General features: G+C 40.3%; 1 protein-coding gene across 7 annotated transcripts in view; it reads left to right on the forward strand.

The window, feature by feature from the left end:
• Positions 1-13,785, forward strand: part of LOC145356518 (putative E3 ubiquitin-protein ligase HERC1) — a 296,484-nt gene that overhangs the window by 65,318 nt on the left and 217,381 nt on the right. For all 7 annotated transcript variants that reach the window (XM_080209293.1, XM_080209754.1, XM_080209365.1 and 4 more), the window contains exons 9-12: positions 1,150-1,294; positions 4,478-4,649; positions 8,851-8,985; positions 11,986-12,151. In XM_080209293.1, the coding sequence (XP_080065419.1) occupies positions 1,150-1,294; positions 4,478-4,649; positions 8,851-8,985; positions 11,986-12,151 (618 nt within the window). The remainder of the gene's footprint in view (positions 1-1,149; positions 1,295-4,477; positions 4,650-8,850; positions 8,986-11,985; positions 12,152-13,785) is intronic.

Here is a 13,785-nt window from a genome sequence, read left to right on the forward strand (position 1 = left end):
TGTTCTCAAACTCCATTATCTCTCAATGGGGTCTTGATATGAGACTCTGCATAGGGCACATGTTTACAGCCCTTCAAGTTATACTGATGCTTCCAATTAGTGATTTCTGAAGGCCACAACATTGCGCAGAGGAGCAATGGGATAGAAGCAAGTATGTACTGAGCCAGAACAGGGCTCCTCATAAGCAAGGACGCATGACCTTGTGGGTTTCATGTTGTCTGAAAACCTTGCAGTTTGCAAGGAGTGGTCAGAGGAGGCATCTCAATGTCATGCAACCAAGTGTCTGGCTTCATCATTCTGAGATGTCCTGCTTCCATTGTGGACTGACAAGAGGAAGGAGCTAATAGTGAACCTTGATAAAACTCTGATTCAGCCTTAAATGGGGTATTATGTTATTTCTGAGCACCACATTTTTGGAAGCATTTTGGCAGGAGAGAGTGTGCAGAAAAATTCACAGGGAGTTACAAGGATAGATTGGAGAAACTGTGACTTTTCTCCTTTTGAGAAGAAAATGTTGATAACAGGTAGAGTAGAATGAGGCATCTGGACAGAACAGAAATGGATTAACTTCTCTATTAATAGAAGGGTCAAGACCTGAAAACATGGATGAGTGGCAAAAGAATCAAAAGCAACATAAAGAGAAACATTTTTGTGCAGCAAATGGTTATGACACACTGCTTGACAATGTGGTGTAGGCAGATTCCATTATGGCTTTTGAAAAGGAATTGGATAATTATCTGACGAGAAACCATTTGTAAGACCATAAGAAAAAGGTGGCAGTGTGGGACTAGAAGAGTTGTTGTGGAGAGCTAGCATGGGCACAATGGGATGGAATGCCATCCTGTACCGTAACCACTCAATTCCTTCTCATTTAGAATCATAAAGATGATTAATGGATTTGGTTGGGCAATTGGACCATTCTGCCGTTATTTATGGCACTGTCAGCTGTTCATACCCTCGTATTATTGTAATTGTATTTTTATGCAGCTACTTAACTTTTTTTAAAAAGTAACCAAAAATTCAAATTAAACATTTTTTAAAAGATTAGCTTTGTCAAAAATGATGTGGATTGTCTATACTCAAAGCATTATATGTACTGCAGGGTATTAGTTCAACTCTAGGCTAACTTATGTTTTTCTCTTGCTGTAGGTATTTGCTTGGGGCTGTGGCTCTTGTCTGGGAAGTGGTTCTTCAGAAACCACGGCTCTTAGACCACGACTCGTTGAGGAACTGAATTCAACAAAAATCATTGATATTTCTTGTGGAGATAGTCACTGCTTGGCTCTAACCCATGGTGAGTTACAAATTAGGCCACAGTTATACTCCGGAATTCTGAAAAACATCCCTACAAGAATTGCATGAGTGATAATCGCAAATATCAAATGAAAATTTGAATTCCAGATCAGACACAATGTGAAAAATTTAAGAATAGGTTAGGCGTGATCAAAGGATAAGTGGGTACAGCCTGAAGAAAACAAGGTGGTTACATAAAATTAGGACTATTCGTAGTATGGAGGAGAGACATCAGTGTGGCCTGGTTGGGCTAACCCAATGAGCTTTCACAAAGCAATTTCTTTGTAACCGTATGCCTGTGATATTGGGGAATGAATTTAAGTGAGATCACCCATCCAAACATGAAGCATTTTCCAGTTTACTTAATGTATTTATTTCTCATGTGATATCAAATTTAATTGGGACACAGTATGGACAGATATGATCATATGAATTTTGAGAAGAAAAAAGACATACAATTCCTATTCAAGGAAATGGTGCACATATCTATTTTTTGTCTATTAGTGATTAATAGTACATGTGAATTTTGATTTTGATGTTTACATTAAAACTTTAGTTATTCTTTATTTCCATTTTAAAGTTATTTTCTTATACTTATGGTCATGAATGCAAACAGGCAGCTCAGACCTTTGCACATGGTTGACCGCAAATAGGCGGCTAAAATGTGTCCTTTTTTCCCTTGAAAAAATATCTTTCTTCTGTTGTTCTTCTCTCCATGATTGGTTCCCTCCCACCAGCCTGAAGTAGCCTTATGGTAAATCACTGCGTTATATGAAAAACAGTGAATTTGTCTCAAAGTTCTAAAGAAACAGGTTAGGAGTGTGATGGAATGCTTGCCACTTGTCTGAATGAGTGCAACTCCAACAATAGTGAAGGAGCTCAACATCATCCAGGATAAAACAGCCCATTTGACCCACCCCCACCACCGTGTGGCTGCAGTGTGTACCATGTATGAGATGCACATCTGTAATTTAACAAGGCTTCTTCAGCACCTCTTTTAAACTTGTGATCTGGACTACCTGGAAGGGCAGGAGTGGCAGGTAGAAGGGCAAGAGTAGCATGGAATACCACTACCTACCAAAGTCACACATCATTCTGACTGGGAAATATATTGTTGCTTCTTCTTTTTATTTGGGTGAAAATCTTGGAAGTCTCTAACAGCATGGTGGGAGTACATCCATCATCACATGGCCTACAGTGATTCTTGAAAGCAGCTCATCATTACTTTCTGATGGGCAATTAGAAATGAGCTGCAAATGATGTCCACATCGTGTGAATTAATCTTTAAAAAGTACTGCTGCTGTAGGTAACATATGAACATCTCCTCACACAAATCTTATAATTAAAGTATTTTCCTCAAGACAGAAATTGAGTGAGTCCCAAAATATATCCAAATGAGCAGAAAATGTGTAAAATATAAAACTGGTTAGAAGGCATGTGACAGGTAAAGGAGGATCAGCAAATGGCATATCCGTGGGCCGCATTGAATTGACAGATAAATCCAGACAGTGGTCTTTGGAAGATGAATTTCCAAAGCGGAATATTACATCAGGGCAACGGGTTGCACGTTTTTTTCATTAGTTCAGTCAGCAACAACAACAACCCACATTTGTATGGTATCTTTAATATAACAAAGCTTTTAATTCGTGGAATCAAAAAATAGCCACTTAGCAACATATGGTGAAGGAACAGGGTTCAAAATACATGGAGGCCATGGAAAATTTGCCCTTGAATATGCGATTCCAAGGGGGCAAGGTCACAGATTTGAAACCATGGATGAGAATTTTAAAATCAAAACAGTTTGCTTGATTGGGAGCCAACATTGAGCACAAGGGTGATAGTGGAATGAAACTTTATGCAAGTTAAGACAAAGGGTGCAGAGTTTTGGATCACTTTAAGATTATAATGTAGGAAACCAGCTGGGAGGGTGTGGGAATAATTGAGCTTAGAGGTAATGAAGACATGAATAAGAGTTTCAGCAGATTCCAGATTTAAATGATATAGGGTGCGATCTTATCGGCTGTTCACGCCCCACTCCTGCTGCAGCGAAGACGAAGAATTTGGCGTTTAGCCAGATCTGTTCACTGCAGCAGGACCAGAAAATCCCACCTGCCTGAAGGAAGGTAAGATTCTGGCCATAATGTATTGTCTTTGGTACATGTAGTACTTTATCAATCGAAACGTGGGAACGCTGAAAAAAGTCTCAACTACGAAAGTAATGATACTGTGTGATTGCGTTATCTAATAAAGGAGTTAGAGTGAAAATGGAGTAAAAAGTCTGACAACACCAGGTTTTAGTCCAACCTATTTATTTGATAGTAAACTCACAAGCTTTTGGGTTAGCCCCTTTGTCAGGTGAATGAAGAGTCCTGGCCTCAGACAGAGCATACAAAGCACAGACAGTTTAGAGATTACTGATTAGAATGCGAATCTTTACACCTAACCTGCTGTTCAAGTCCTGAAGTGGCTGACAATGTGTGTGGAAGGAGCATTGATCACAGGTTAAAGAGATGTGTATTGCCTCCAGACAGTACAGTAAGTGAGGTTTTGCAAACCCAGGCAAGTCACGGGGGTTACAGATAGTGTGACATGGAAATGTGAAAATCAGTGAAAATGGAGCCAGAGGAAACCTAAAAGTAGCCCCTTGAGAAAATCTCCGCGGGGAGAACAGAAGATATTTTATCAGAAGAAGAGACCAAGGGATCAGTAAAAGTGGTAGCTCTGAGGCAGGAGAGGGAAGTGGACACACAGAGGGGTTTAGAGAGGGTGTTTTAGAGAACAGAACTTGCGTGATTAAAGTTATATCTATTAATAATAGGATGGAGGCGTGGAATGCGCACAAGAGTTGAGTGTTTTGGTGGGGATAACATTGTAAGAGGTTACAGTAATAAGAACGGGTGAGAACATTGGAGATTTAAGGTTTTTTTTAATTAGATGGATTGAAGGACTGGGGCCAGTGCTCACTGAGGCCTGAAGTGATAAGCAAGTGATAAGTGGGATTGGTGCAGAATGACGATCATGATGGTAAAAGCCAGTGCGACCAAATTCTGACCTGTGGAGGGCTGGCATGCCTGCCCAGACTCCAATACCTTACTCAGAGGGCACAAAGACATTTAAGCTGCCCCTTTATACAATCTATAACTGTAGTTTGTAACAGAATATCTCTTTGTACTTATTCTAATAGATAATGAAGTGTATGCTTGGGGTAATAATGCAATGGGCCAGTGTGGACAGGGGCACACATCAACTCCAATTGCCAAACCAAAGAAAGTAATTGGTTTAGAGGGAATACCGATACAGCAAATCACTGCAGGAACTTCCCACAGTCTGGCTTGGACAGCTGCACCAACTGATAGGTAATGAAGTAACTTTACAGTTGTATAAACCATAACGTAAAAAAAAATGTGAGCACAATTTTCAGTTTCAAAATATGCTTATAATTCTGGACGCTTACATAAATTATATTTTTGAATTTACAACGTGAAAACTTAATAAATGTAGGAAAAGCCTAGAAGAAAACTCTACTGATAATCATCCCTATAGTACCCTAACAGCCTTGTTTTGGATGTTCTTTGCAGTTTTTTTGTTCCTTCGTACTTAAGATCTGTTTTTGTTGCTTTTCTCTGTTCGGCTCTTGTACACGAGTTTTGTGCTAAGGTGACAAGATGGGTTGAGTTTTCCTGCGCCTATAGGAACAGTGTGGGAAATGGGAATTTGGCATATGGTCATGCTGCCATCCCCCTCTGGCAATGGCTGGACAATTTGTGCACGTCCTCCCATCCAGAGCCCAATTGAGCCACTTAAGTTGTCAATTAATGGCCTTTTCCTGCCTCTGCTGCCATTTTACCAATATTTGGAGGCCTTCAGCTGTTTGGGGAGACCACTAGGTAAATTTTGTGACCCATGGAGGGATGGCATGCCTGTCCTAGTCTCCATTTACCTGATTTTGAGACACATGGTCATTGTGAAAGGAACATGCGAGCAGGAAAAGACCATTCAGCCCATTGAGCCTGCTTTGCCACTTATCTAGATCATCTTCCTGCATTATGTCTGTATTCCTTGATGTCATTGCTATTTAGAAATCTTGCTTACAAGGAGACTTTCACCAAGACTTTTATCTCATCCAGCAATTAAAGCTGACTAACCAATTCTACTTCACGACTAGCACTTAATTACTCAACTTTTTTTTAAGATATGTAGTGAGTTATCTAAGTCCCAAGGGTCATTTTCTTTTATTACTCAAAATGCCCAGTAATAAATTGTTCAGCATAATTGAGGATACCAGTATTCAAACTCTCATTATTGCAGGCACCTTTGGTAAGATGCTTTAATCAATCTTAGTTGCGTATAAAAACATTTTTATTACTTGACATACTATTGGTCAACATATTCCAGTTGACGTAAGCAGGATTTGTCTTATCTGCAGGGAGATATCTAAACATTGTTTTTTTTTACTGTGTTTAGTGTAGCAGAGTCATCATCACAGAGGTTTGCAGCAAGGAAACAGGCCCATTGGCCCAACTTGGCTGCGCTGCCCAGTATTTACCATTAAGCTGGTCCCAATTGCCCGCATCTGGCCCATATCCCTCTATATTAATCATACCCATGTAACTGTCTAAATGCTTTTTAAAAGACAAAATTGTACCCGCCTCTACTACTATCTCTGGCAGCTCATTCCAGACACTCACCTCCTTTGTGTGAAAACATTACCCCTCTGAACCTCTGCTGACTAGTTTTAGACTCCCTGCTTTTGGGAAATGATGTTGCCTGTCTATCTTATCTATGCCTCTCATTATTTATAGACATCTATAAGATCACTCCTAAACCTCTTATGTTTCAGTAAAAAAATGTCCCAATCCATCCAGCTTCTCCTTTAAACTCAAACCATCAAATCTTGGTACATCCTTGTAAACATTTTCTGTACTCTTTCTATTTAATATCCTTTCTATAATAGGGAGACCAGAACTGTGCACAGTCTTCCAAGTGTGGCCTTACCAGTGTCTTGTACAGTTTCAACAAGACGTCCCAACTCCTGTATTCAATGTTTTGACCAATGAAATCAAGCATGCTGAATGTCCCCTTCACCACCCTGTCCACCTGTGACTCCATTTTCAAGCCCAATCCAACACGCAAACCAGCCTCCCATCCATTGACTCTGTCTAGAGCAAAGCAGACAACATAGTTAAGGACTTCACCTACTCTGGGTATATTCTCTTCCACCTTCTTCTGTTGAGAAAAAGATACAAAAGTCTGAGGTCACATACCAACCGACTTAAGAATGGCTTCTTCCTTGCTACCATTAGACTTTTGAATGGACCACCTTGCATTAAGTTGATCTTTCTGTACACCCTGGCTATGACTGTAACACTACATTCTGCACTCTCTCGTTTCCTTCTCTGTGAACAGTATGCTTTGTCTATATAGCACGCAATAATCAATACTTTTCACTGTAAACTAATACATATTGACAATAATAAATCAAATCAAAAGTTACTTATCAGTCTGTACTCCTATATCTCTTTGTTCTATAACTCTCCGCAATGCCCTACCATTAATTGGGTTCAATCTACCAAAATGTATCACCTCGATTTATTTAAATTAAAACTGCATCTGCCATTCATCGGCCCACTGGCCCAATTGATCAAGATCCCATTGCAATCCTAGATATCCACCTTTGCTGTCCACTATGCCACCAATGCTGTGCCATGTGTAAACTTACTAACCATCCTCCTAAATTCTCATCCAAATCATCAATATAAATGACAAATAGGAGTGCACTCAGTACCGATCCCTGATTGACACTGCATGCCACAGGCCTCCAGTTTGAAAAACAGCCCTCTACAACCACCCTCTGTCTTCTGCCGTCAAGCCAATTTTGTATCCAATTAGCTACCTCACTTTGATATCCTGTGATATTTAACTTATGCAACAACCTACCATGTAGTACCTTGTCAAAGACCTTGCTAAAGTTTGTGTAGACAACATCGACTGCACTGCCTTCTTGGTTGCCCTTCAAAAAAAACTCAGTCAAATTCGTGAGGTATGAATTTCCACTCACAAAGTCACGCTGACTGTCTCTCATCAATCCTTGCCTCTCTAAATGTCCGTGGATCCTCTCAGAATACCTTCCAACAACTTACCCACTACTGACATTAGGCCCATCAGTCTGTAGTTCCCAAACTTTTCCCTGCAGCCCTTCTGAAACAAAGGCACAACATTTGCCATCCTCCAATCTTCAGGCATCTCATCTGTAGCTATCGATGATTCACATATCTCTGCTAGGGGACCCACAATTTCCTCCCTGGCCTTCCACAATGCTCTAGGATACACTTCTTCAGGTCCTGGGGATTTATCTACCTCAATGCACTTCAAAATTTCCAGCACCATCTTCTCTCTAATATGTATGCTCCTCAAAGCATCACAATTTATTTCCCCAAGTTCCCTAATATCCATGCCTTTCTCAACAGTAAACACTGATGGGAAATATTCATTTATGATCTCACCCATCCCTTGTGGCTTGGCACACAAATGACCTTATTGATCCTTAAGAGGCCCTACTTTCTCCATAGTTAATCTTTTGCCCTTTATGTATTTGTAAAAGCTCTTTGGATTTTCCTTTGCCTCATCTGTCAAAGTAATCTCATGTCCCCTTTTTGTCCTGATTTCTTTCTTCACTCCACTCTAATACCCTTTATACACTTCAAGGGATCCACTTGATCCCAACTGCCTATGCATGTCATTATTGCCGCCTCCTCCTTTTTGACCAGGGTCTCAATATCCTGAGTCATCCAGCCTTGCCCTTCACTCTAAAAAGAATGTGCTTACCCTGAATCTTGGTTATTACATTTTTGAAAGCTTCCCACTTACAGCCATCCCTTTGCCTGCCAACAGACTCCCCCCAGTCAACTTTTGAAAGTTCCTATCTAATACCATTAAAATTGGCCTTGCCCCAAATTAGAATTTTAACTTTGAGCCAAACCTATTATTCTTTATAGCTATCTTAAAACTAATGTAATTGTGGTCATTGGTCTCAAAGTAATCCCTCACTAACACTTTGGGTACCTGCCCTTCCTTATTTCCCAAGAGAAGATCAAGTTTTGACCGACCGCCCCCCGCCCCCCCCCTCTCTCTCTCTCTCTAATCGGGCCAACCACACACTGAATAAGAAATTCCCCCTGAATACACACAACAAATGTTCCCCCATCCAAGCTCTTAATACTATGGCTGTCCCAGCCAATGTTGGAAAAGTCAAAGTGCCCTATTTTTACCACCCTATTTTTCTTGGGGCTATTTGTAATCTTAGATATATACTCCTCAATTTCCCGTTGACAGAGTAACTTGGATAACTGCTATAAGTAATACGGTTTTAGTTACAAAAGCATTAAACTGAAGATAGTCTGGTATCCTTAAAACACTTCTGGTATGGGCTGATTTCTTTGAATCAGCAGTATTCTTGTGAATAAAATATTTGAACATTTATACTGTGTTGTTGCTTAATAAACTGAAGAGTTGATCTTTTATTGGAAGTGTTACTTATTTTCATGCTTATCTTTTTAGACAGCTGGTAGCTTGGCACAGGCCTTTCTGTGTTGATCTGGAAGAAAGTACATTTAGTTATTTGCGAACATTTTTGGATAGGTACTGTGATGGTATTAACAATGAGGTACCTCCACAACCTTTCTTCTCTCAAAGGTAATAACAAATATTTTTTATGTAGATCTTTTAGACTATGTAAACATTGATCTGGAAATGTCTTGGTTATATACTATAAATAACATTCTGATAATTACCACTTACACTTTCATTCTGGACTACTTTTGATTAAAAATAGCTCAATGTTATTGTTGCCTTATTCTTATCATTTCATGTCTGACTTGGCTACAAATCTCCTGTTTGTAGGAGGGAAGAAATCTTAAATGAATTAAAAAGACTTAAGGTAGACAAATCCTCAAGGCCAGACGGCATCTCTCCCAGATTACTGAGGGAGATGAGAGATGAAATTGCTGGGTCACTAACAGAAATTTTTGTTTCTTTGTTGGCCACACGTGAGGTCATGATGTGGAGATGCCAGCATTGGACTGGGGTAAACATAGTAAGAAGCCTCTCAACACCAGGTTAAGTCCACCAGGTTTATTTGGTAGCAAAAGCCACTAGCTTTTATCTAGATCTAGTGGCTTTTGCTACCAAATAGACCTGTTGGACTTAACCTGGTGTTGTGAGATTTCTTGCAGTTGAGGTCTGAGGATTGGAAGAATGCCAATGTTATCCCGTTATTTAAGAAGGGTAGCAAGGATAACCTGGATAATTATAGACCAGTGAGCTTGATGTCAGTGATAGTGGAAATATCGGAGAAAATTCTTAGGAATAGGATCTATAGGCATTTGGAACTGCAAGGTCTTGTTAGTGATAGCATGCTTTTGTACGAGGGAGGTCATGTCTCCCTAATTTAATTGTTTTTTGAGGAGGTGACAAAAATGATTGAAGGAAGGGTTATGGATGTTGTCTACATGGACTTTAATAAAGCATTGGACAAAGTCCCTTATGGCAGGCTGGTACAAAAGATTAAATCTCACGGGATCAGGGGTGAACTAACTAGATGGATTCAGAACTGCCTTGGCCATAGAAGACAGAAAATAGCAGTGGAAGGATGTTTTTCAGAATGGAGGTCTGCAACTAGTAGTGTTCCGCAGGAATCAGTGTCTGGACCTCTGCTGTTTGTAATATATAAATGACTTGGAAGAAAACGTAGCAGGTCTGATTAGCAAGTTTGTAGATGATACTAAGATTGGTGGAGTTGCAGATAGTGATGAAGATTATCAGAGAATACAGTAGGCTATAGATAGGTGGAGAAATGGTAGATGGAAATTAATTTGGACATATGCGAGGTGATACATTTGGTAGATCCAATTCAAGTGGGAGCTATAATATCAATGGCAGAACCACCAAAGGCAGAGATGCACAGAGAGACCTGGGATTACAGATTCTTAAAAGTGGCAGCACAGGTGGAAAAGGTGGTGAAGAAAGCATATAGCATGATTGCCTTCATTGAATGGGGCATCAAGTATAAAAGTTGGCAAAAGGCAGATGCTGAGGGGTGACCTGATAGAGGTTAATAAAGTTATAAGGGGTGTGGATAGGGTGAACAGTTGAAGCTTTTTCCCAGGGCAGAAATGACAGTTACAAGAGGGCACAAGTTTAAGATGTTGGGGGGGAGGGTTCACTGGAGATGTGCAGGGGAATGTTTTTCACACAGGGTGGTGGAGACTTGGAATGCGCTGCCAAGTGAGGTGTTTGAGGTAGCTATGTTAGCCACATTTAGGATTTCTCTTGATAGGCATATGAACAAACGGGGAATAGAGAGATACAAATGATTGGTCTAGATAAAACAATATGATCGGTGCAGGCTTGGAAGGCCGAAGGGCCTGTTCCTATGCTGTACAGTTCTTTGCTTGGCTTCGCATGCACAACAGAAACTACTATCTCCCTTCCTGTGTCTTCATTCTATCAATATGGATTCTATCTTGCTGAAATCCTTTTGAATATCTTAACGCTCAGGCTTTGTAATGCTATTTAAAATTGATGTTATTCAAACTTTTTTTCCTGTCACTCATCTGAACATGCTACTACAAGGAATATTCAGTTAGTACTCCTGTTCAGACCTAATTCTCAGCTCATGCTTAATGTTTCTCAACCTTAGTTTTTGTTGGCATTGTTTAATTCAGAAACATGCACTTAATCAGGAGTCAGACTTCTTTGTAATTAAGCCTTTTTGCAACTTATCTTTTTATGACCTCACCTACGTTATTTTCTGGTATATAAGACTAAGACGACAGTGGGATTTCCTGTCTTACTCATCCACTGCCAATACGTGAATAGAATCATCTTTTTGCTGATGCTAATCTCTCCATCTTATTCTTTCCATGAAATAAGTTTTATATAGAGTTCAAGTTATTATTTTCCTCCTTGTGTCTGTTAATGTAGTTTCCTTCCTCCCAGTAAAATAACTTTTTCCTATATAATGTAAGAAGGAGTCTCATCAGTAACACCAGGTTTCTCTTTTGGTATTTTTTCCTGTTCATTCTTTTGTGGGATGTAGTTATCGCTGGCAAGGCCAACAATTATTGGTCTTGAACTGAGTGGTTTGGTAAGCCATTTCAAAGGGCAGCTAAGATTGCTTTGGGTTCATAGACGAGACTAGCAAGGACAGCAGATCTCCCTTACCTAAATAATCAGGCAGGATTATATGATAATTAGCGAGCTTCATTGCCCCTATTACTGAGATTGGCTTTATATTCCAAACTTTTATTAATTGAATTCAGTTTTGACCAGCTGCTCTGGTGCAATTTGAACCCCTGACTGCATTGGCCTTAGTTTCTGGATTGCTAATCTAGTGATGTTGCTGCTATGCTACCATCGCTGAGCCCCTCCACACTTCTGTCTATAATGTAGCTTTAAGGATTGATAATAAGGCTCCAGCCTATTCTTTTTGTCATGATAGATCCATGAAATTGGAAAGCTGTATGAAAATATAACAGATAATGGTCTACACTTCAGATATGTTGGATACATATATATATTGTTTAGTTGAAGGTGAAATGTGGATTGATGGAATACTAGAATTGTTATTTCAAAGTCTGTGATTTGAAATTATAAAGGTCTCAGTAATGGGTTTTGTGTTTTCTTTTAAAACAGGGAACACCATCACTTTGTGTTTCTTTGTTTGAAGTTGCTTTCCACACATCTGTCCCTGGCTCAAGCTGGAGGAACTGGAGCTGCTGTTCTCGGACAACAGGGTAGACCACTAAGGAACTTGCTTTTTCGGCTAATAGATTCAGATGTTCCAAATTCTATTGAAGAGGTAAATTTTGAAATTTAGCAGTGTTAGTATGATCATTAGTTGTCCCACAATGTTTGCCATGTTTCTGTGAATGCTTTACAATGATTGTCTTTTCGAGTGATATTGAAAGTTTTGGAAATTGGCATGTTTTACTTCGAACATAGAACATTACAGCGCAGAACAGGCCCTTCGGCCCACGATATTGCGCCGACCAATTAAAAAAGCAATGACCCTCTAATCTAAACCAATCCCTTTCCATCCATAAACCTATCCACGGATCTCTTAAATGCCCCCAAACTAGGCGCATCTACAACTGCAGCAGGCAGGGCATTCCAATCCCTCACCACCCTCTGGGTAAAGAACCTACCTCTGACATCCGTCCTATATCTACCACCCCTTAATTTAAAGCTATGCCCCCTCGTGTTAGCTTTCTCCATCCGAGGAAAAAGGCTATCACTGTCCACCCTATCTAAACCTCTAATCATCTTATATGTTTCAATAAGGTCCCCTCTTAGCCGCCGCCTTTCTAACGAAAACAACCCCAAATCTCTCAGTCTCTCCTCATAGGACCTCCCCTCCATACCAGGCAACATCCTGGTAAACCTCCTCTGCACCCTCTCCAATGCCTTCACATCCTTTCTATAATTTGGGGACCAGAACTGCACACAATACTCCAAGTGCGGATGCACCAGAGTTTTGTACAGTTGCAATATGACGTTGCGGCTCCTAAATTCAGTCCCCCTACCAATAAACGCCAAGACACCGTATGCCTTCCTAACTACCTTATCTACTTGATTTCCAACTTTCAGGGATCTATGTACACATACACCTAGATCCCTCTGTTCATCCACACTATTCAGAGTCCTACCGTTAGCCCTATACTCTACACATCTGTTATTCCTGCCAAAGTGAATTACCTCACACTTTTCCGCATTAAACTCCATCTGCCACCTCTCGGCCCAGCTCTGCAACTTGTCCAAGTCTCTCTGTAAACTATGACACCCCTCTTCACTATCTACCACTCCTCCGACTTTGGTGTCATCAGCAAATTTACTGATCCACCCAACTATACCCTCATCCAGATCATTTATAAAAATTTCAAACAGCAGTGGCCCCAAAACAGATCCCTGAGGCACACCACTTGTAACTGAACTCCATGACGAATACTTTCCATCAACCACCACCCTCTGTCTCCTATCTGCTAGCCAATTCCTGATCCAATTAACTAAATCACCCCCAATCCCATACATCTGCATTTTCTGCAGAAGCCTTCCATGGTGCACCTTATCAAACGCCTTACTAAAGTCCATATATACCACGTCAACTGCCTTACCCCCATCCACCTCTTTGGTCACTTTCTCAAAAAACTCAATAAGGTTAGTGAGGCACAACCTACCCTTCACAAAACCGTGCTGACTATCTCCAATCAATACATTACTCTCTAAATAACTATAAATCCTATCCCTAATAATTCTTTCTAAAGCTTTGCCCACAACAGAAGTAAGACTCACCAGTCTATAATTCCCGGGGAAGTGTCTGTTCCCCTTCTTAAACAATGGGACAACATTCGCTATCCTCCAATCGTTTGGCACTATACCTGTGACCAACGACGACCTGAAGATCAGAGCCAGAGGCTCTGCAATCGCCTCTCTTGC

The sequence above is a fragment of the Carcharhinus amblyrhynchos genome, chromosome 1 (assembly GCF_965287045.1).
Source record: "Carcharhinus amblyrhynchos chromosome 1, sCarAmb.v2.hapA, whole genome shotgun sequence".
Taxonomy (NCBI): Eukaryota; Metazoa; Chordata; class Chondrichthyes; order Carcharhiniformes; family Carcharhinidae; genus Carcharhinus; species Carcharhinus amblyrhynchos.